At 38.1% G+C, this 23687-nt stretch overlaps 1 protein-coding gene across 3 annotated transcripts in view; it reads right to left on the reverse strand.

The window, feature by feature from the left end:
* Window positions 1-23687, reverse strand: part of LOC131437211 (BAI1-associated protein 3) — a 347788-nt gene that overhangs the window by 121726 nt on the left and 202375 nt on the right. For 2 of the 3 annotated variants that reach the window (XM_058606395.1, XM_058606393.1), the window contains 3 exons: window positions 23163-23400; window positions 22594-22617; window positions 1289-1457 (listed from right to left, as the gene is read on the reverse strand). In XM_058606395.1, the coding sequence (XP_058462378.1) occupies window positions 1289-1457; window positions 22594-22617; window positions 23163-23400 (431 nt within the window). The remainder of the gene's footprint in view (window positions 1-1288; window positions 1458-22593; window positions 22618-23162; window positions 23401-23687) is intronic. The other variant, XM_058606394.1, reaches the window with a different exon arrangement.

Raw genomic sequence — 23687 nt, forward strand, 5'->3', positions numbered from 1 at the left:
AACGGCTTGATGCTGGTTTTAATTACACAGTGCTGCCACTAACATATAAACATTTATTATAAATGAGATTGAAAAAAAGTGAACCATTCTCTGAAAATATTCATTTTCATTGGTGAGCTAAAATTATACATTTTAATAAAGTTGTTTTCTGATTTTCTTTATACTTGGCATCATTGCTCGCGTACCCTGCAAAAGTTTTTTCTTTTCACAATGTGCGGGTAGCAACATCAAAATCAGCCAATCAGAATTTGGAACAAATGCAGCCCCCCTCAGTTGTCAGGTCTTGTCTTAGATAAAAGTTAACGAATCGAAAGGGCTCTCACGGTTTGACATTTGCATTATGAATGCGATGATGGGAACTCAGCAGTGCAACCAATTTATCACCATTGGTGCCAGTTTCGCGGAGGACCGTAGATTTGCGCCAAAAAAAAGATCGTCCCTGTCATGTCTGGAAATTCGTTTGTGGTAGTGCTGCAGCGACAAAATGTTTTTTCGTTTAGATTTGAGAATGTCAAATTAAATTATGAAACTAAACTGCTCAACAATAACTAGTATATGAATACCAAGAATTTTTTCAACGTTTGTTCTGATTTCATTACACGAAAATATCCTTTTCCCACAAACTGTTGCTCTCCAATTCCTTGCAATGGGGGAAGGAAATATTCCCGTCTAGGCATGTGCCTAAGTTTCCAAATGCAATCAATTAAGATTATTCTGGCAATTATAAAACTTGGCCTGCAGAAATATTCCGAGCTTGCCTTCGAGTTTTCGGTTCAATGTCAGAATGTAGAAAGCAGTCGGGAAAAATACTAACAAGATGCGCCACCACATAGAAATTTTCTTCGCCAGTCAGTCGGCATGCTGGTATATGCTGCAACGAACCAATTATTTAATTGCATGCTGAAAGCCGTTCCGTCGAGAGGCCGGTATCAAGCGCACTAGTATTGGAATCGTTTTCGCTGTCTGATTGGGCATCGAGGGCATTTCAGACAGTGCAAGTGGGAAACCGGAGCAGGCAGTGCTTTGAATGTTTTCCGTTTTATGTGATTTGAAGGAAGTTACTAGAATTACACACTAAATAACATCATATAACATGTTCGATCGCACCTAATTGGAGCGTTTGGTATTGTAACTTGTTTCACTTGGCACTTGATCGGAACCGATTTGGTGCTAATATTTCTCTGTATCCAGTGCACCTCCAAGTGTGTATGTTTTTTGGGATGCGGTCGGATAAAAAATAAATAAATGAAGATAATCCCCAACAAGAAAAGAAGAATAGCTAACTTACCGTTTGCATCCTTCGCCTCGAGTCCTTCCGCTTCCTGGACGACCACGGTGAGTACGATAATCTTGGGTTTCTCCTCGTTTGCCGCATGCAGCAGCCGGTAGTGCCGGTCGGCCGAGACGCTAAACACCCGCTGCGCCTGAAGATACATTTCCTCTTTGTAGTGCGCGAACTGGAGGAGTGTCCCGTCGGATTTTTCCCCGAATTGATGATCGTAGCGCGGTTACGGTTACGCGGACGGACCGGGTGTGTGGGTGATTTATAAAAGAAGGAAGGAAGAATTGTATTTAGTACGGCTGCGGAATTTCCTACACACATTGGCATTGTCAGAACCTAGCGAACCGAAAGGAAGGAAAATGCCGTACTGTATGTGTGTCTGTATTGTACATCTCTACAAAAGCGATTGAACATCTCTACAAAAGCGAACAAAAATTTCCATCGTGCATGCATGCAAACAGAAGAAGAAAGAAAAAAAAAATAAACTCGTTGTGTGCGTTTGCTCCTTCGTTCACTCAACAGGCTGTGTCTCACAGAAGCGGTTCCTTGTTCTGCGACTTGGTTCCCGGATCAGAAGCTCGTTTTTTGCTTGCTGCTTGTTCGAGGCTTTGACTAACACCGTCGTCGGCGAGTATGGCATGCTAGCGGGTTAATAAAAATTAGATCAGATTCACATTCTGTTGCCGTTGGAATTTGTGTAAGTTCCAAATTGAACATCAAACAAGCGCTGGAGTCTGTTTTCTTTCTTCTCTCTTTGTAATGAACAGATACAATACGACTGCTTTGTTATCTTATTTATTTGCAATTGACGCAGGCTGGAAAGGAAATTTCCACAGGGCTATTGAAGACAAGGCGAGTATCAACGAATGGCGTTTTACAGTGAAAAACACTGATGTCATGGATAGCTGCGATTTTGCACATTCGAACAGATATCGCCGTTTGAAAATTGCACGTCTGATCGAAAGTGTAAAATCAGAACGATCCACGCCAACAGTGGTTTTCAATGAAAAATGCCAGAAGACAATTACTCCATTTCATTTGAACAAAAGAAGCCATGGAGATGTTCAATTCTTACGTGGACAAAGCAGTTGCAACCACTCAATCAATTATGAAGCTCTAAATTATATGACTCCGAAAATAACACGCAGAGAAATTGAGCTTGTTTAAAATAGCAAAACAGTCAGTAGATTTAAAAATATGATTTCTGTTGATTTCAAGCTAGAATATGATTGTTTTGAACCAATTTTCTCCATTCTACATCAACAATCATATCTATTTGATTTGAAGACAAATTCACATCCTAACTAACGAAAAACTGGTTTGTTTCGGCAGATTTTATCGTTGAAATAAATCAGCCATTTATTCCATGTCAACAAAAGTTGAGTTGAAGTTGTTGGCAACGTATTTGTTGATTCAATCGTATTTTACATTTATATCAAAAAAAAAATTGGTTCATTTTATCTATGATCTTATTTGTGTAATGACAACTAAGTTTATTGTTTTAATTACCCGTATAAGTTTTGTTTCTTATAAACCAGAAAAATTTTCTCCCGTGGATAGTAAAAAAAGATTTGCACGTGTTTTAGAAGAAAAATGTTTCTTTCGTTTCCTTGGGGTCTTTTAACAGTTCAAGTGTATGTATGGATAATTCAAAATACTACTAAACTTGAATTACATTACATAACATGTTTTTTACAGAAAATAATTGATGCAGGAATTCTATCTTGACATTGACGTTCGAATTGGAGCGACATTAGTCCAATGCACTGTGCCTAAAAAAGAACTAGGTGACTCCACCAGCAACTGTTCCCATGGAGACGCACAGTTATTCACCGATATTATTACACTAATTTTCATTCTTGCTCTGTTAACCTTGGTAGAAGTGATTGGCAAACCAATAACAAATTTTATTATGAAAACCGAACATCTCAATAATAGAAATTAACATTATTTAGTTCGAAATAAAAGCTAAAATATCACAAACCATAACCATAACCATAGGTCTACATGAAAAAATAACAACAAAATTCCAAATTCGGTCATTGTAATATCAAAGCAAAAACTAAATATTTATAATAGAAGAATTTTTCATCAATTGGATACTCTACCACCCCGAAAAGAATATAATCATAAGCATGTCTCTTATCTGATTCTAATCCAGTTGATTCAATTGTATTTTATTTGAAGATGAACTACGGGATCAATTGTACTGCATAAAATTGGAATATCTCATCAATAACTAAATAAATTATAATAACTAATTTTGATGTTAAACAGATATTGTACCATTTCTTGATTCCTTTGATGAAATATCAAGAAAATTTCAAGTATCGCTATGACAGCACAGAAACATTAAGACAAGATATTATGATAAAATTTGTCTCTATTTTGTTCTCTGTTTGCCAGTCACATCTACCCGGGAAGGCCATTGATTGATGTTTACTCTGATCGCGAGAATTTCATCGAACAGCCAAAGAATGAAAAGATCAGAGAAGCGAAAGAAAAGGATTACCAGATTTGACAATCTTGCTACTGCTGGTAGTCAAAGTGAAACCAAAGATAAATAATAAAGACATGTACGTGCTTATAAATATTTTAAAAAAATGTGGTTCGTTTCCGGTACCTTCTGAAATGACCGCACTCACCGCTTGGTGGAGCACGAGATTAATTGCATTGTTATCATTTCAACCAGAGTGTGCCATAAAATCTCAATATATACAAATGAGCTACCAAATCGAAAGGGTTCTCACGGTTTGACATTTGCATTATGAATGTATGATGGGAACTCAGCAGTGCAACCAATGTATCACCAATGGTGCCAGTTTCACGGAGGACCGTAGATGTGCGCCAAAAAAAGATCGTGACTGTCATGTCTGGAAATTCGTTTGTGGTGAAACCACACACGAATATTTGGCAAAGCCAACGCTTGCTATGATGGAGTGATTCAGTTCACGCCTGAAAATGAACACAATTCAAAATGTTTCTGGCTTTCAGAAACGGATCGTCGCCGGTTGCTATGTTTATACGCTGAATTGATTGGAAGCCAAAGCAAAGCCTTGGTATTACAGCGTCACTTTTGTGGAATTTGACCTTCTGTTTTAACAGACTTTGTAGCAGCTACGATCCTACTGACTCTACGACAGCAGGCTTTTAGACCAGCTCGATTTTAAGCAGCATCCTGGGTAATAGTTTTACATCGCAACCCGGGTAGAAGTAAAAAACAAAGATAAAAATAATAGCAAATTTCACCATCATTTCTTGTCTTGTTGTTTATGTGTTGTAATAGTGATGCTTGATATTTCATCGGAGGAATGTGAAAATTGTACAATATCTGTTTAGCATCAACATTACTTATTATATCTAATTTCGTTATACCAATTTTATTAAGCTCTATTGATTCAGTAGTTATATCATCAAACAAAATACTATTGAATAAACTGCATCAGAATCAGATAAGAGAACTGCTTAAGATATTATTCCACTCTGAATACTACACAGCAAGAAATTATGAAATTTACAGGTGACGCAAATCCACATATGACACAATTCATAAGAACGTACTCCATGAAACGTCTAACTTTACATGTTTTAGAACCTAAAAATATGTCAGAATGCATTAAAAATAACGCTCATACATGTCAGTCACAGAGGACGTAAATTTACACGACATTATTTAGGTGTGTAGAATATCGAATAACTGAGAAACACGACTTCTATAATTTTTTTGTTCTTGTTTTGATATTACAATGACACAATTTTATATTTTCTTGCTATTTTCCTACGCAGACTTTGTAATTTCAACCTGAATAATGGTAATTTCTACCGCTGAGATGTTTGGTTTTAATACTAAAATTTGTTATTCGTTTGAAAATCACATCTACCAAGTGATTTGCAATTGTGACCCGAAAACGGAATCTCAATTTTGTTGTGCGTGAAACCAAGATACTTCAAGTGCCTGAAAGTTTGTTTTATAATTCTACTCGCTTGTTAAAGGCGGTGAATCCTAAACCTAGTACCTGTCCAAACCACCAAGTTCGTGATGACTACGGGAGAATCTGATGAGTCGTTAACCTTCCGTCAAGTAGGTGAAGCATCAATGCGAAAGCAAATTCCGCATTTCCTCTACAAAACAATAACAGTTGTTAATTCCAAAATACTGTTATTGGCTCATCATCAGAAAATATGAGCAGTGTGTAATCCGCCGACATTGTTTTTCAATTGAAAACCCCTTCTTAAACCATCTAGTGGTGTGAAAAAGGCTTTCTCGTGCCATTAAAATAATCTCATGAACACATTTGTAAGATTTCATCCTCGACCATTAGTATTGTGAGCTTATCGAATAACCTAATAGTAGTTTTCAAACGAATCTAGGTCGTTCGAAATCGATTCTTTTATCTCCGAGAATTTTTGTTGCATTGGAAAAAAACACTAGGATTTGTTAATGCAAACGGTAATGTTCTCGAAACGGTAATGTTCGCCATTACCATCCAAATTTGATTGACATTGCTAGCCCTCAAATAAACCTATGTTTATCGAAATTTGTTGAGTCATCTTCGAGAAAATTCAGCCGATGAAAAATGTGCGGCTGTTCATTTACGTCACTTATACCATTATATGTTCGGAACCAGAAGTGATAGCCATTTGATCTTCGAACTCGATCCACAATTCAATAATAGCTTTTAAACGAGCCTAAGCTTGTTGAAATCGGTTGAGCCAATCTGAGAAAACTGAGCGGTAAAAGAACAACGCGTTTTGTCGGTTACGTCACTTATACCATCATATTTCCGAAGTTAAGAGTCACAACCATTTGATCTTCGAACTCGATCAATGGCTCAATAGTAGCTTCTAAACGAGTTTAAGCTTGTTGAAATCGGTTGAGTCATCTATAAGAAAATTAAACGGTAACAAAATAACGCGTTTTGTCAGTTACGTCACTTATACCATCATATCTCCGGAACCAGAAGTCACAGCCATTTGATTTTCAAACTTGATCAAAGACCCAAAATATGATTCAAACGAGTATAAAATTATTGAAACCGTTTAAGCTATGTATGAGAAAATTAAGCACGAAAAAAACAACACGTTTTTTCGGTTACGTCACTTATATATACTATTATACTTCTGAAACCCGAAGTCACAACCATTTGATCTTCGAACATGATCAATGGTTCAATAGTAGCTTTCAAAGAAGTTGGTAATTTAGGGTTTTTTTCCGTGCTGTAGACGCACATTACCGATTTCTTTACGTTTCGTCTTAGGCTCATCGGTGCAAAACAGTTCAAATTGTTCAAATTGAACTGCCGAGTTTTTCATTAAGCAGTTCAATTTGAACTGACGAGTATAAGACGAAACGTAAAGAAAAAATAAGCGTAAACTTGTTAAAGTCGGTTAAGACTACTCTGACAAAATTGAGCGGTAAAAATATCTTCGAAAAGTGCACACACACAGACATTTTCCGATCTCGTCGAACTGAGTCGAATGGTATATTACACTATGGGTCTCCGAGGCTCCGTTCGAAAGTCGGTTTTCCAGCCACTCTAATACCGTTCTATAGAGAAAGCAAAGAATACTGTCCTAGCAAGGAAATCACGGAAATGGCCCCAAAAGTTCATCCCATTATTGTGGGAAATCGAAAAGTGAAATTGCAGAAGATAGCCAACATTGAATGGATATCGAAAGGAAGTGTGATACAATTTTTCATGAGTACTTAAATATGAAAAAGTTGCTTACAAAGTTGTTGGCACGTTTTCCCATAGCTGATCAAAAGCAACAGAAAGTATCACTGGTTCCCATGAGAGTCCAGTCCATGTTTGAGCGAAACAAATCGAAAATTTTGTTTCGATATGTTACAATGGATGAAACATGGATCCATCATTGTATGCCTCAGTCAAACCGATAGTCAACCGAATGGACAGCAGCTGGTGGGAGCCGACCAAAGCGTTCGAATTAACACATGGGCTGAAAAGTCCCGGGCCTAACACATAGATGGCGCTATTTTTATTGCATTTTTCAGTTAATATTAACCTTTAAAAGACACCTGTTATAATGTCATGCTATTGTATTCATTACTTTGTGAGTTACTGTGCTATTTTCAAAACGTTACTTTTGTTATTTTCAAAACGATGGACCAAAGAAAATTTCGTGTTTTAATTTTACACTGCTTCTTGATGGGAAAAAATACCGTTCAAGCGAAGCAATGGCTCGCAAAGTGTTATGGAAACTACGCCCCATCGCGTTGTGACCAAAAACGAGAACGTGTTGATGATTCTGAGCAGTGTTTGGCCATATTTAAATGCTCCCATATACACCGTATTCGCCAGATTTGGCTCTCAGCGACTATTGGCTTTTCGCAGACCTCAACAAAAAAAAAAAATGCTCGCCGGTAAGAAATTTCGCACGAATGAGGAGGTTATCGCTGAAACCGAGGTTCTATTCTAAGACAAAAAATAAATCGTATTGAAATGTTAGAGCGGCGCTGGAATGATTGCCGCTGGAGATCGACCCGGAATGAAGAAGATTTAAGTGACGAATTTCGCGCTTAATCGTATTCAGAGTTGGCAGCATCCTCTCAGATTGTAATGTAACTTGCTGTACATGAAGACGTTGTCACAAAAAAAAAACAAAGCGTTCCCGATCTGACAAAAAGAAATAACATTTCTACATCACTTTTATAACATGATTTCTCCTTAGCCTCCAAAAACACAAAAAAGTCCAAGCGATGACCTCACAGTTCGATTGAAATCCGCTTCCTGTGATTTTTTTTCATTCTCTGAATACAGACAATAATCGCTGAGAGCAAAATCTGATGCATACGGTGAATGTGGTTGCAATTCAAATTCCGATTCATTGAATCTCGCCATTACTCTGCTGGACAAGCCCTTCGTGCTAACTCGAACAAATGTTGGCAGCACCCTCTCAGATTTTAATGAAATTTGCTGTACGTGAAGACTTTGTCACATAAAAAAAAAACACTCATTACATTTTGTTTTTCCAAAAATGATCTAGACTGTCTTTTGAGAAGGGCCAAACCATTTTAAATTTTTTTTTCAAATGACAAATTCCACAAAAAATATTGTATAAGTTATTAGAAAATTAGTCAAGTTTTTCAATAAAAACATCGAAAAAAATCCTAGTCGAGTTGTACATTGAAAAAAATTGATTTTGAAAATTTAAACTCGATTTAAAAAAAAAAACATTTTCGAATTGGATGAAATTTTGTTACAAGATAGGTGATTATGTTCCCCATCTACAGTCAAAAATTCTAATTGGGAACTTCCAGGGAAAAAAAAGTTATTTGAAAAAAAAACTGATTTTTTTCAGTGTTTTTCTCGATCTTAAAGTAAATCAACGAATGTCATCATTATCTCAGAATTCAACTCAGTTTGTGAGAAGATTTTATCTAATATACCAACTATTTTTATTATTCCAGAATTCCACTGAAAAGAGTTTATGTCATTTAACAAATATTGAATTATTACTTCTTTATTTTCTAGTTCTGAGAAATGATTGTGGAAAGAATTAACCACCACAACATTTTGTGTTGAATTTTACACATACACTGAGGTCTCTTTTTACTCGGGGTATACGTACCGCGTAAAAAAAATCGCGTAACTTCGGAAATGCGCCTAAAAAAACTCCAAACTAAAGAAACAAATTTTTGATGCCAAATATCTTAAAATTGCATGAAACGTCCAGATCTGGTGTAATCTCAAAAAAAAATTTCTGTGAAAATCGACTTTGGGACATAGAAAAATTTTGAGACTTCCAAAAACGAAATTTTTTTTTGATTCCGAATAAAAACCGGGTAACTTCGGAAATCTTCGTAAAAAAACCGCGTAACTTCGGAAATCCGCGTAAAAAAAACCGCGTGAAAAGAGACCCCAGTGTATATTAATTTATTTTTATACATAACTACATAATATTGAGGATTTGTCAATTTTCGACAAGAGCTATTCGAAAAAAAGTTGATAAAAAAAGTTTTCACCCTTTTCAAAAAACAGTCTAGAACTTTTTTGTGAGAAAAAAAAATATGGAAAGTGTTTTTTTTTGTGACAAAGTCTACAAAGTCTAAAGACTGTCCCAGAAAGTATGGACGCAACCAAAAAACCGCTGCCGGCTGCGTCCTGTTTTGTTTACACTCTTCTATAACCACTTGTGCAGTTGTTTATTCGTTTTCATTAGTTTGTTTCGAAATACGTGGACTTTCAGCAGAACAGCAGTCGAAAAATTGTGTACAAATGGTGCACAGAACGCGGTCTGTCACTGAGAAAGATAGCAAAAATGGAAGAAGTGAAAAAGCCGTGCGAAATGCAATCAGGAAGTTCGGCGAGGATAGCACCTTTGAGGATAAACCGAAAACGGGTCGAAAAAAAGGTCCTGCTAACCGTCAGTTGGATAAACGTATACTGAAGGCGTTCGAGCAAAAGAAGGAGGTTTCAGTTCGGGATGCGGCCAAAAAAGTGGGCACTTCGAAGTCAAATGTTCTTTGTACTAAAGAGCGTTTGAATCTTCGAACCTATAAGAAGCAGAAATAATCTAAACGTAGTCCGAAACAAGAAGCATCGATCAGGCCGAGGGTTCGAAAGCTGTACAATGCGATTCTTGCTGGAAATTTGAACTGCATAATCATGGACGACAAAACCTACGTGAAACTCAGATTGAAGTCGAAAAATTTGGTAAGAAAGCTATGGTCTGGCAAGCAATTTGTAGCTGAGGTAAGATTTCGAAACCCTTCATCACCACTGCTTCAATGAACAGCGAAGTATGCATCAAGGAATGTTTACAAAAACGACTTCTACCCATGATTCGAAGCCACAAGGATCCTGTTGTCTTCTGGCTAGATCCTGCTTCTTGCCACTACTCGAAATCAACGGTAGAATGGTTAACTACCAAAAATGTCACTTTTGTCCCAAAAAACATGAATCGACCAAATTGCCCACAACTTCGGCCAATTGAGGAATTTTGGGCATTAACGAAGGCACATCTTAGGAAACATGTCTCGGCAAAGACAAAACAAAAAGATTGGAAAAAAGTGTCAAAACTTGTCGCCAAGAAGTCTGTACGGAATTAAATGAGGAACGTTCGCAAGAAGGTGCGCCAGCTAATCTACAATGGCTAAGTAGCAAATGTTCGTCAAATGCTTTTTCATCAGAACAATGCACAGTGTCTCAAGCCGTTGACGAAATTCCATTCATAGGAATTTGATTTGCAACCGCATCCACCATATTCATCAGATTTAGCTCTTGGCGATTATTGTCTGTATTCAGAGATGGAAAAAAGTTTGCAGGAAACGGATTTGAGTCGAACTGTGAGGTCATCGCTTGGACTTTTTGACGTTTTTGGAGGTTAAGGAGAAATATGGAGGAACAATATTAATAAACTTTAAAAAATGTTATTCTATTTGTCAGACCGGGGACGCATTGACCGACGTGTTAGGTCATTATGCACATTATTTTCGAATCAGTTCATCTTCGATACTTACGATCGCCATCGCCGAAACACTTTAACTTTGCGCCAGAAAAAAAACTACCCTCGCTAAAACTTTATCCTTCTGCTGCTAGCTCTTGGCGGCAGACGGACGGTTTGAATATAACTTCGTTTTCATCCGTATCAATTTGTTCCAGCATCCATTCTTTGAAACCACTTCAAAACTTCATCAGCAAACCGAAACACTCCGCCGGAACCCGAACGACGAACGACGAACGGCGGTGACCGGTCTGAGTTCTGTCTGATTTTAACAGCTTTTCGGTACTCGACGTGTGGATCAGCGTTTTCTGATTGGGAACCGACCGGAGAAAGTTCAATTTGTCCGTGACCGTCCATGAATCCTCAACCGAATTGTTTTCGTACTCATGCCACAACGAGGACGTCGGAGAATAGCGTGGGATTTTTTCCCCGTTCTTTCTCCTCTGGAATTAACTCTAGCCTTGATTCATCATTCTGGCTCAATTTGATTCATGGCTTTTTGATGATATGAAAAACATCAGCCAGGAAACGAAAGCCAATACCGAGCTTGATTTGTTTCGGACTACTTTGGCAATGATTTCACGTTTCGGAACATGAAACACATTTTCTTTTGTCCGTTTCTTGACGAATGCTAGGACCGCTATTTATAGGAAGGTAAACTTGTTAACTCCCCCCACCCCCTCCCGGGTTCCTCTACCTCAGCAAGCGGTGATGCTGCCGATTGAAATTAATGGCTACTATCAGTAAAGCCCACGCGGGTTTTTCCTTCGCCTGCTTCGATTTCGGTGTTCTTTCGTTGGGAATGTGGAAAGATTTCAACCCACACAAACAGTCAAAGGAAAGATTAATTTGCTAACAGTTTCTAGTTTTGATTATCTGAAACCGACTAACACAATACCTCCTCGTGAGCCTCGAAAGCCTCGACAGAAAATATTATTACCCTAAGCTCTTGGGGGTTTGGCAACTGTCTGATATGCCACCCAAAATCCCCACCTAATCCACTCTTTCTACATATTTTCATTTGACTTTTTCGCCGGAGGCAGCCTGCCTGCCTGCCTGACGTAAATCCCTTTGACACAGCCGATTGCATGCGAATTCAACCGCAAACAAAACCGCTTCGAGTTCTACCTGCCGCAACCCTTTTTTGTCGTTTGCCTTGGTGCGATAGCAAAGGGGGAAATCGAATTTTGCCTATTCGTAAGTGGATTTATCGGCTTTATTACTTTGTATCGGCTCTTATTGAAACATTACCCGTCAACCGAGCTCGAGTTCTTCCGATTGTTACGCCTTTCGCTATATTAAAACATACGTGCCGGAAACATCCGGAACAGGACGGCACCAACGAGCGACCGATCGGAAAAACGATGATTCCAATGTTCGTTTTATGTAGTTCCGCCTTTTCCCGTGCAAATCGTTCGACCGTTTTCCGTTCCGAAGCCCGTACGGATGGGGAACTAATTTCGCAATCTACGTCGTCGTTCGGTTCGTCGGCTGCTGGCAGCCTTCTTTTTTTTGAAGATCATGTACAAACAACATATTTCGACGGCATTCATCGATGGAAAAATTCGCCGGGATTAATATGCGCTGGAATGTGCAAAGGGTCAATCCATTTCCTCGTGCTACCTGCCTGCCGTTCGATTCGGCACGGAAATAAAAAGAACTCGTCATGCACGACAATATTGGCACTTTTTTCATTTTCTTTTTCTTCTGTCGATTCTGCCGGAAATATCAAGCTACTATTGTGAGCCGCCCAACTGATCGAACATTTCTTCCGGATTTTTTCTATGCATGAATGAGTATTATTTTTTGTTATGGGGGATGTCGTGGACTTTTTTTTCTTCTGTGGAGCAGATGACTATCGGAACAAATATCCAAACATTGAGATGGATTTACGTCGAATTTTTCCATTTTTTTTCTGTGTTTGTACATGCACACGATTTCATGGCGCACTGCGATGAAATTGTTCAGCATAAAATTCATTGCATTTTTTGTTCATTCAGGGAGGAAAATTAAATGTCGGTGAATCGTATGAAAATATTACCGAACATTTTTGTTTTATCCTCTGAAATTCGCAGTGCAATGAAATAAATTTATCAATTGCTCACAGGTTCCTATCTCATGCTTCTCAGTGTAAATAACAATTGAAAACATAATTAGCAAGTCATACGTCTTCGATGTGCTTGTAACTTTGTACACGTTTACAGTATGACAAACAATTTTACGCGAATGTCGACTCATGTAACTCGAAAGCTGTAAATTGCACGCACACAATTGATGCCCAAAAAGGAGTTGATGGAAATTGAATTCGGCCGTCTTAAGAAGTGTACACTGAAAAAAAAACCTTTTTTAAACCACCTAGTGGTGCAATGATGTCTTTTTTTTACTTATATTGTCAAAACTATAATTAGAAGATTCTGTCAAGAATTTTTTTTTCAATCTTGGATGAAATAAACTTTTTTTGGGTATTTTTTTTATTTTGCATCGAATGAATAATTTTCTGATGCAGGACAACATTGCAATGGGTCTATATGAGTTGTGATTGGAAGCTGGTTTCCCCGGCTTTTGAATGACGATGACTTTCATTTGCCTCCAGTCAGGTGGGACAATATTTTGCTCAAGAAACTTGTTGAACAATTCCAACAAACGTCTTTTTGCAAGGTCGGGCAGATTCTTCATCAAGTTGAATTTAATTCTGTCCAACCCAGGAGCGTTATTGTTACAAGACATGAGTGTTATGGAAAATTCCATCATTGAAAAGGGGCTATCAATGGAACCATCATTTGGAGAAGACTCTCTAATAATGCTATGCATAGGAACAGAATCTGGACAAACTTTCCTCGCAAAATCAAATATCCATCGATTCGAGTATTCCTCACTCTCATTTCCTACGTTACGATTCCTCATTCGTCTGGCCGTATTCCAAAGAGTGCTCATTGAGGTTTCTCTTGACAAACCTTCGACAAAATGTCTCCAATAGCTACATTTCTTGGCCTGAAGTATGCTCTTATACTTGGTTTCTAAAGTCAAGAATTTTTCAAAAATTCAAGCCTAAGTTTTAGACCACAATTTCCAGTAGTACTGGATCCTGGAACTTAGAACCAGTATAGCCGAAGTCGGTTCGTTTAGAAAGCAACTTATATAACCTACAAATTGAATCAGTTTTGAGCCATATTTAGAAGAATTTTACCCTCTTTTGCATCGTCGCTTTGACGGTGTGCAAACTTAAACACACTTTACCCTATGGAAGCATGATGAAATTCAATAGCAATCTATGGGACTGTGAGATTTTTTATTTTATGAGTGACATTATTTGACACAAACTCACACACATACACACACACACACAGGCTCATACATTGTTCAGCTCCAAGAACTGTGTCGAATGATATAGAACATTTACCCTCCGGGCCAATTTTCACTAGCGAATTTTTCAAGTAATTGTATAAACTTTATATATGAGAAAGGCAATAAGTGTACTTTGATAGAAAAGCATCGTAAAAGTACGGAGAAATGCGAATTGTTTGCCAGTCATTCCTCATCAGTATTCGCCGCGCATTTCGTTACTAAGCGTAAAATTGACTTGGCAGTTTTGGATGTTTCTGATAATCTGGAGCGCAAGTGGATGTAATTTGTACGGATCTCAAAGCTGCTTTCGATACAATTGACCATGATATTCTGCTAGCAAAGTTATCTAAGCTAGGGATTTCAGAGCATATAACTAATTAGCTGATATCATACTTGACTTGCAGAATTTCACGTGTTTAGCTTGGCTCAACTAAATCCTGCAGTTTTTTTTAACTCGTCCGGAGTACCCCAAGGAAGCAACCTAGGTCCGTTGCTTTTTATTCTGTATTTAAGTGACATATTACAAATTCTAAGGCCTGGCTGTAAATTAGCGTATGCTGATTATTGAAAGATTTATTTCATCGTTCGATCTACCGTGAACGTTTTGAAATGCATGGTTATGTCCTACCGGTACGATGGTACGATGGTACAGCCAATAAAACTGTACTCCGTACTGTTTAAAAGCCCTCTACTGCTCTCCCGTTCGGTCAATACTGGAGATTGCTTTGGCATCCTAATCAATTGACTTGGTGCCTGAGGATCGAAAACGTGCAGCGCAAGTTCATCAGATTTGCATTGCGGTACCATCCTTGACATGATCCGATAAATCTACCACCGTATGATGTTCGCTGCAAGCTGCTCAATATGGAAACTCTTCAACGACGTCATTGTATCTAACAGGCTAGATTTGTTGTAAAGCTTTTGAATGGAGAAGTCAACAGCCCTAATCTATTGTCATCGTTATGCATCCGAGTGCCATCTGCGTCATTGATCGTCATTGATCCTTACTCGTACCTCGCTTCCATCGTACTGCTTTTGGACTTTACGAACCGTTTACATCTGTTGAAGAGTTTTTTGAATTCGGAGAACCATCTTGCCGATTCATAACACGGTTAAAAATAGTTAATCGATATAATATAATCAAACAATAAAAAATAAAATAAAATAAAATAAAAATCATGATTTTGTGATAATACCAACAAGTAAAACATATAGATTTAAATGTGGCAACTCTGCCCGCTATAAGAAATTGAACAAAGCACGCTGCGAACGGCGCAAAGCCGCACGTACCGACGCGTACCAGTTTTGCATCGTCATTTTGAATGACGGTTCGATTGTTTTGACACTCATCGCCCTATAATTTCGGAACCGGAAGTCGGATCAGGATGAAATTTCACAGTATATTTAAAGTCAATGAAAGCTTCAATTTGAATCATGATTCGTGAAAATTGGCTTAACCGTTGCTGAGAATTCGAAGTGAGTTTCGTTTTTGGAGATTTTTTTCGCTACTATCGGTGCTTTCGTAAGCGGAAACCGGGAACTAGTAGTCCCTAAGTAATTTTATATATTCACTAACGAACAAGATCTGCCAACTAGATGAATTTAGCAGTAAGTTTTATAGAAATGTACCCCTCGTTTCGCCATCGCTTGTGAAAAAATAATCAAATTGTATGGGACATTTGAATCTAAGTTTTTGGAAATAGGTTCAGCCATCTCTGAGAAATTTGAGTGACATTATTTGTCACATACATACACAGTCATTTTGTGTTCTTGACGAACTGAGTCGAGTGGTATATGACGCTCGGCCTTCCGGGCCTCCGTTCAAAAGTCGGTTTTTACAGTGATTGAATGGATCTGTGATCTATATGAGAAAGGCAAAAGCACATTTTTAATTTGAGTGAAGTTTGTCCCAAGGTAGGTAACTGTGTTTTTCTAACAAAAACTTTTAAAATTTAACGATTTATTAATTTTAGTTGTTTCAACGTAAAGCCGCCTTAACTAAGTTCAGTTCTAACAATAACTGAGCGGAAACATATATTGGAGAAGCCAAAGGAATGAAAAACTAACAGAAAAGATGATTTATTGGAAGAAGATACGCTCAGAGACCGGACTCGAACTTGCGTTCTTATCGTCGGGTGACGGCCAGGATGTAGACCTTGTTCGATGTACGTGCTACTGTGTCTGACTGGCGTTTTAGAGTGTCTATAACAAGATTCCAAGTGGCGAAATGGTAGCGCGTATGCACGGAGAACGCAGGTTCGAGTCCTGTCTCTGAGCGTATCTTTTCCCAATAAATCATCTTTTCTGTTAGTTTTTCATTCATTTGGCTTCTCCAATATATGTTTCCGCTCAGTCATTGCAAAAACTTTTCAAATTTGTAATTTGGATAGACTTGTGACACGTGGTGGGTGTGTCGGATTCTCTGTTGAATGTATTTCCATAGAGATAGGACTATAATTGAATGCTGTGGCGGCCAAGTAAAGCCAAGCAGGCTTGGTTCTTCTTTCGAATTTTGCTGTCTCTTAATGTGCTTTTATATGCAGGCAGAGTTGCCATGATATATTTTTCAAAAATCTGTCTCCGACTCAAAAATTTATCTGTATTTGTCTTTCTAACTACGAACAAGGAAATTTTGACCGGGCTTCATTTTCCGTGAGCAAAAAAAGTTTCAGTCTAGAGGCCAAAGGCGTAAAGATCTGGTTTACTCAGTGCACTTTACAGCGCAAGCCATCACGGAAATTCTTCTGAATTGAAACTTACAAATTATTCACTTTTAATATTTGTTATTATGCACTGTTTGAGATCAAAAACTTAACCAACTTTACATCGGAATGTGCGCGCTTTTTATACTTGAAAAGAAAGACGCTACAGAAAGGCGCGAAGCTTATTCTAGAAAAAATTGACGCTACAAAACGGCGCGCTGCTTTCGCGCTACCGATCAGTCGTCTGTGGCAAGGCTTCCAAAACCTCAACCAAATACAAATAATAATACCCCTAGGCCCCAATTTTTGGTTCACACACGGAACCACCCGCGATCCCATTTCAACCATAATATTAGTTGATTTTCTGAATTTGATTGGTTAAAATTTGGTACAACTAATCGATTGTTGTTTTAACTAAACTGTCATTTTTGTTTTTCGATTAGTAGAAGCGATGGTTGAAACAACTAATTTAATTGATTGAAAAAAAAATGCTGTCAATTAGTGAGGGCACATACCTTTCAATTTCAACAAATATTTTAGTTGAAATAACTGGCGTTGTTATTGAAACAAATCGGTTTTAGTTGTTTTCGACATTTCAATTATTTGAATCAACTCGAACAATGTTATTGATTTGCGATACTAATCAAAATATACTTACTGATATACGTCATGATCTATTTGAAATAAGTATCGTTGTTCCAATATAAACAGTATTTTATATTGACAAGTAATATCATTAGTTATTAACAGGGCTGGGAAAACCATCGATCACTGCTGATCCTAAGATCACTGATCTCGCACATTATAAATCACTACTAATTTCATCACAAGTGATCTTAACCAAGGAATAAATCATCGGTACGAAATCACAACTGATCTGATCTAAAAGGTGATTTTTTTGAGGTTAGGATTTTCATGCATTAGTATTTGCTCAGATTTTTTGAGGTTATGATTTTCATGCATTATTATTTGCTCAGTATGCTCTGACATTTCATCATGAATAGACTTACTAACGAGCAACGCTTGCAAATCAGTGAATGGGCCCTAGAAAAGTTGGCAGAAAATCCGCTTTTTTATCGACAAATTTTGTTCAGCGATGAGGCTCATTTCTGGTTGAATGGCTACGTAAATAAGCAAAATTGCCGCATTTGGAGTGAAGAGCAACCAGAAGCCGTTCAAGAACTGCCCATGCATCCCGAAAAATGCACTGTTTGGTGTGGTTTGTACGCTGGTGGAATCATTGGACCGTATTTTTTCAAAGATGCTGTTGGACGCAACGTTACAGTGAATGGCGATCGCTATCGTTCGATGCTAACAAACTTTTTGTTGCCAAAAATGGAAGAACTGAACTTGGTTGACATGTGGTTTCAACAAGATGGCGCTACATGCCACACAGCTCGCGATTCTATGGCCATTTTGAGGGAAAACTTCGGAGAACAATTCATCTCAAGAAATGGACCGGTAAGTTGGCCACCAAGATCATGCGATTTGACGCCTTTAGACTATTTTTTGTGGGGCTACGTCAAGTCTAAAGTCTACAGAAATAAGCCAGTAACTATTCCAGCTTTGGAAGACAACATTTCCGAAGAAATTCGGGCTATTCCGGCCGAAATGCTCGAAAAGTTGCCCAAAATTGGACTTTCCGAATGGACCACCTAAGACGCAGCCGCGGTCAACATTTAAATGAAATTATCTTCAAAAAGTAAATGTCATGTACCAATCTAACGTTTAAAATAAAGAACCGATGAGATTTTGCAAATTTTATGCGTTTTATTGTTTAAAAAAGTTCTCAAGCTCTTAAAAAATCACCCTGTATAAGTGATTTTGATTTTTGTACGATTTTTGTAACACCAAATCAGTAAACGTTTTCTAATTTGTCTCCAAACCTTTTTCAGCTCAAACAAGGTTAACTTTATCGCAACACCGCTGTTCGATTAACACTTGTCATGGAATCATAATTTTCTTCAAATCGAACGAACACAATTTTCCCAAACGCTTTAACCATCGATGTTGTTTTCATTGACATTTTTAAGCGACGCGAACAGATTTCAACTAAAAATTGTTGATTTTCCATTGCGATTATTGTTTTGCTTTCAGCTGTCTTCGGCATTTGACAGCATTCAAAGCAACACATTTTTTAACTACTTGAATATACGCAAGTCAAAAACCATATTGGTTGAATCAAAAAGAATTTTATGAAAAAAAAAAAATTGCAAAATGATCAATCTAGCCTAGCCGTTCCTCCTATGATTCCTTGACAAGTCAGAGTTAACAGAAATGTATCTTACTAGCAACTTTATTTTATGTTGCCATGGTTTAGTTTAGCTTGTTTATCAGACCATAACAAACGAAAAATTACCAATAAAAATATCGCAGTAGCGAATTCAGCTAGAAAATATTGCTAGGTATGTTTTTGTATAAATAAATAAGTCTATTCATTTGATTGATTTATGTTCGCTGCTTCCAGATCACGTTTAAAAGTAGTGAATTTAAAAAAAAAATCACGTTAGTTTGGAGTCTGAACTGAAATAAGCAAATGAGAAAAAATGTGCCATATTGTTTTTTTTTACTTTGATGAGCTCACGAAACATATTTGGTGGTTTTACTGAATGGAAAAAGTCAGGCATGAAAATTAAATTGTTTTTCTTGGAATATCAGAGACAAATAAAAATTGTTACCATCGGATTTGCACAATATGATCGAATTCATACGAATTTGTGTCTTACATATTTTAGTTGCCAAAAGCATAGATTGACCAACAGCAAACTCGATATAAGACTCGAAACAGACTCGATTTTTAATTCAATAACGTTAGGTTTGACATCAAGTGAAAACGACTATAGAAAGACTGGAAATTGAAGGTACTAAATTCGACGAAATTTTGCTCCTATTATATTTTTTACCCAACGTATTCGCCCTTATTCTGAATAACGACGTATTGATTTTTCGATCGAATGTGGTTCGATCGAATCATAGCTACCTTTGATTTTGCTAGCGTTATGGGGAATACAAATGAAATACGAGCGAAAAAACGATACGACGTTATTCAGAATAAGGGCGATTATTTGAATTACTCATACTAAGAAAAGACGACATGCGAATAACAATTGGTGATCAAACGAACTACGCCCAGAACTGCTTTTGATTGGAAGTTGAATGCTCATGTTAATCAGAATATTTAAATCAGACCCTTCAGATAGTTGTGACTTTATTGAACCAGGAGGACGTAATAAGGATGTTATCTTTCTATTTAATGCAGAAAAAAATTGAACATGGCTTGGACTCCATGCTACTGTTTGTATTCGAACAAAAATTCCTTATTTTTACCGTACAGAACCATGTTCTTCACACCACGATTGTTAAATATTTGAAAACAGTACGATTGTCCACTACGATAACATCATTCTCTTCATGTGAATAAGAAAATGTATTCCGAAATGAACCATAACTACGATAAATATGCTGATAATTGGAATTTATTGGCCACCTACTTAAGAGTTTCATAATAACGTTGAACGTTGAAATCATCATTTTGGCGAATTTTTTCCAGAATTCTCGTTCAACAAAATAAATTCAAATGATAAAATTGCATGATAAAAAACATCATTCGAACAACATTCTGTAATTTTTTCGAGGAAAAATATTGAGAAATAAGTCGGTAAAGAGGTATTTTTGAAGACACTTCTTAAAAATCATGGTTTGTGGTGTCCACTGTAACAAACAAACAACGTAACAAACAACGAAAAGGTAAACGTTGGGGTCTGTTGTTTATGTAAAAAGTGTGTGCAAAATTTGAACAAAATTGGTGCAGTAGTTTTTGAATGACGATAGACACGGACCTCCTTTCGAGAAAAACACGTTTAAAGTTTTTTGTCTATAAAATCAATGGAAACAATTTATTACTCCAGGGAGCCCGTAGGACCTAACACTTTTAAAAAATCATATTTTTTCTTTTATAATTTATTCTAATGGAACATTTCATGAATGTTTTGTCAATGTTTGCAGTCAATCGAAATAGAAACCTTGGATCTGTGCGCCAAGCTCTTGCTTCTTCGCAGAATGAGATAGCCATAGATAAAGGTCCATAACCTCCAGAGTTTCGTTCCAATAGGCTTGATAATTTCACAGAATGTTCTTCAAATGTTTTACTATAAGAAAATATAAAGAAAATAATAATTGATTTTTAAAAAGTGTTAGACACTACCCGCCCCTTAAACAGTTAGAGTGTCTGGCGAAGCGAGAAAAACAATTGCTTCGGTTAGGAGTTAGTTACGGGTTCAAGTCCCGTCTCTGCGGTAACATTTTCGCAGTTTTCGTTACATAATTGCATTAGCATGCCATTTTTCCAATCTGTTTTCCCCGTTGAATACAGATCAATTTAAAAACTAGCTCAACTACGTCTTAACAAGACTAAAACAAATCATTAAGAATAAGTTTTTACGGATTAAATGACGTGTGAAATTAGTGAACTAGAATGCAATGGCGTTCTCGATTTGCTAGCGAATCTGCTAAAGTTGAAGATCATGTCTATCAAAAATTATTAACATTGCATGCACCATGGGAAAGCACGGCAAAGACCGAAAGCCAGATAACTTTTCTTTTCAGATCTGTTTCCAGTCTGTTACCCACGGAAGGCACCACCACCACTTTTTTTTCTGTGTTCTATCAACAACGCCAACAATAGCTTCCCCATACGAGTATGTGAGTGTGTGTGTGTGAGACCAGTCGAGAAAGCTGAATGGATTTTATTATGTTTTGCTTGGCCAGCTGTCCTGTCCACGTCGGCCGTTGTGTCAGCTAAAGTATCCGGTTCGGGAAGCTATTAGGCCTGGCACTGCTTGGTGCTAGGCAGTTACCGGAAGGCGGAACGCAACTATTAGTTGCTGGCTGGCCGGGCCGGGCCGGAAGTAGGCCGCAGACGATGTGGAGTGATGTCCGTCTTGGACGCTGGTTGTGGTGGTGGTTGTTGTTGCAAGGTACGTGGCATGTTTGTGTGAATATTCTTGAACTTCAGTGTGGCGTCGGCACTAGTTTTGCTGTACCGACGACAGAAGAGAAAAAAGCACATGATGGAAGTTTTCAATTACGCTGAAAATGGTTTTCATAAAGTTAAGGCTCCGGCGTTCGGCAAAGAGATAGTAACTTCCAACCGGCGGGAGAGTGAGGGAGGAAAACGAATTACGTGTGGTTTATTGTGTACGTGTCATATTCGCTGATGTGACGTTTTTTTTTCGTTGCTAAAGACGGGAAATTGCATGGGTTCATTCGAGCGCACAAAATTGGTACCATGTAACGATATTAGTTTTTCCACGATGTCACTAGAAAATTTGAAGACTTGTCCTCGTCGTTGTCGTCGTCGTTGGCATGTGCCACAGTTTGATGGAGAGATGTTTGCAATTTGTATTTTTCCAAGATTTGTACACGCCTTCAATGGTCGTCTGTTGACATAAATAACTCGATTCGAGTTCGAAGCAACAGCAGCCCACGAACTGTCCGATTTGGTTCGATTCGTCGGTTAAGCTGTTGCTGTTACTGATATCCGAGTAATTCCGTTCGTTCCGGTCGTTCAAAACCACCCACCGGAGAATCGGATTACGTCAAATGGCATCCTGAAATGCGAGTTTAAGAGATCCCTCTCAGCCAAATGGATCGACGGACGCCTATAGAGTTACGCCGGGATAGTTGATGCTCTATTACACTGATTGTGAGTGGAAACGAAGGAACGAACGCGCACAAAAAACGGGAAATAATTGGATGAACATCGTTTCGATTGCATCTTTCTGATGCAGATATATTTACTTGCAGCAGCTTTTTTTCACTGTACTACCGGGTCGGACGGCAAATGGTGACACGCACGCACGCGATTGTGATGACAGTTTGCCGGTAGCAGCGTGGGCGCAAGAAGGTGGTAGTACAGGAGAGCAATGACGGTGTGACGGTGTGACGGTGTGACGGTGACGGTGCACAGTAACAGTCACATTACACATATTCATTGGAGGATAGCAGAGAAGATAGTCCAGGTGAAAGATAGTGCGTGAAAAGAGGGAAGAGAAGGTAACGAGAAAAGGATAAACGATAGATTTTTTTTGTATTCACGACATGGGACTGGTGCCTGTTTGTAATAAAAATGTTTGTGCAGAAGTAACTAGGTTTCGGTGCAGCATGGGTAGTAGTAGTACACAGAGAGAGGGACTCAGGGAGATCATCCTCCGGAGAACCGGAGGACCGGGTATTTCAGTTTAGTGTCAGTTGGTGAGATTTTTTTTCTTCTACGATCGTTGAACAAGTGAGAAAGACACAGAGAGAGAGAGTGTGTGACAGAAGACATAATAAAAACGGGGAGGGGGAAAAAATGATATGATAGTTACCTGGCCACCGGGTGCTGGAGCACCGACCGTATTGGCAATCGCGTACAGGACATCCATGTAGAGATGCTCCTTTTGCTCGGAACGTTCGATGTCGTCCTCCAGCAGCCGGTCGTTATCGTTCTCGGGCAGCACTTCCGCACGGGTTTCCACCGCTCGGACCGCCGACAAGCGACGATTTTCGTTCTTCCACGATAGGGCAGTGAAGCTTTCGAAATAGGATCCGTCATTTTCTTGTACACTAGAACAAATCAAACGAAAGAAAGAAAGATGATGATAGGTAAGCAACAACACAGTAGGCTACGGTGGGTTACGACGGTGACACATTACAACGATTTGAACGGTTATGGTAACAACATTCTGAGCAACATCTGAGTTCGGTTATTATACATAAAGTTTTAGGTTTTCATCAGAGGTTTTGGATAATCGACTATCAAATCAATTTGAAAATTCCTTAGTACCAACATATTTTAAACAAAACACTGATTCTGATTTTTCGTATAACGGTCCATAGGACAGGACCAGACA

The sequence above is a fragment of the Malaya genurostris genome, chromosome 3, assembly GCF_030247185.1.
Source record: "Malaya genurostris strain Urasoe2022 chromosome 3, Malgen_1.1, whole genome shotgun sequence".
In the NCBI taxonomy this organism is placed as follows: Eukaryota; Metazoa; Arthropoda; class Insecta; order Diptera; family Culicidae; genus Malaya; species Malaya genurostris.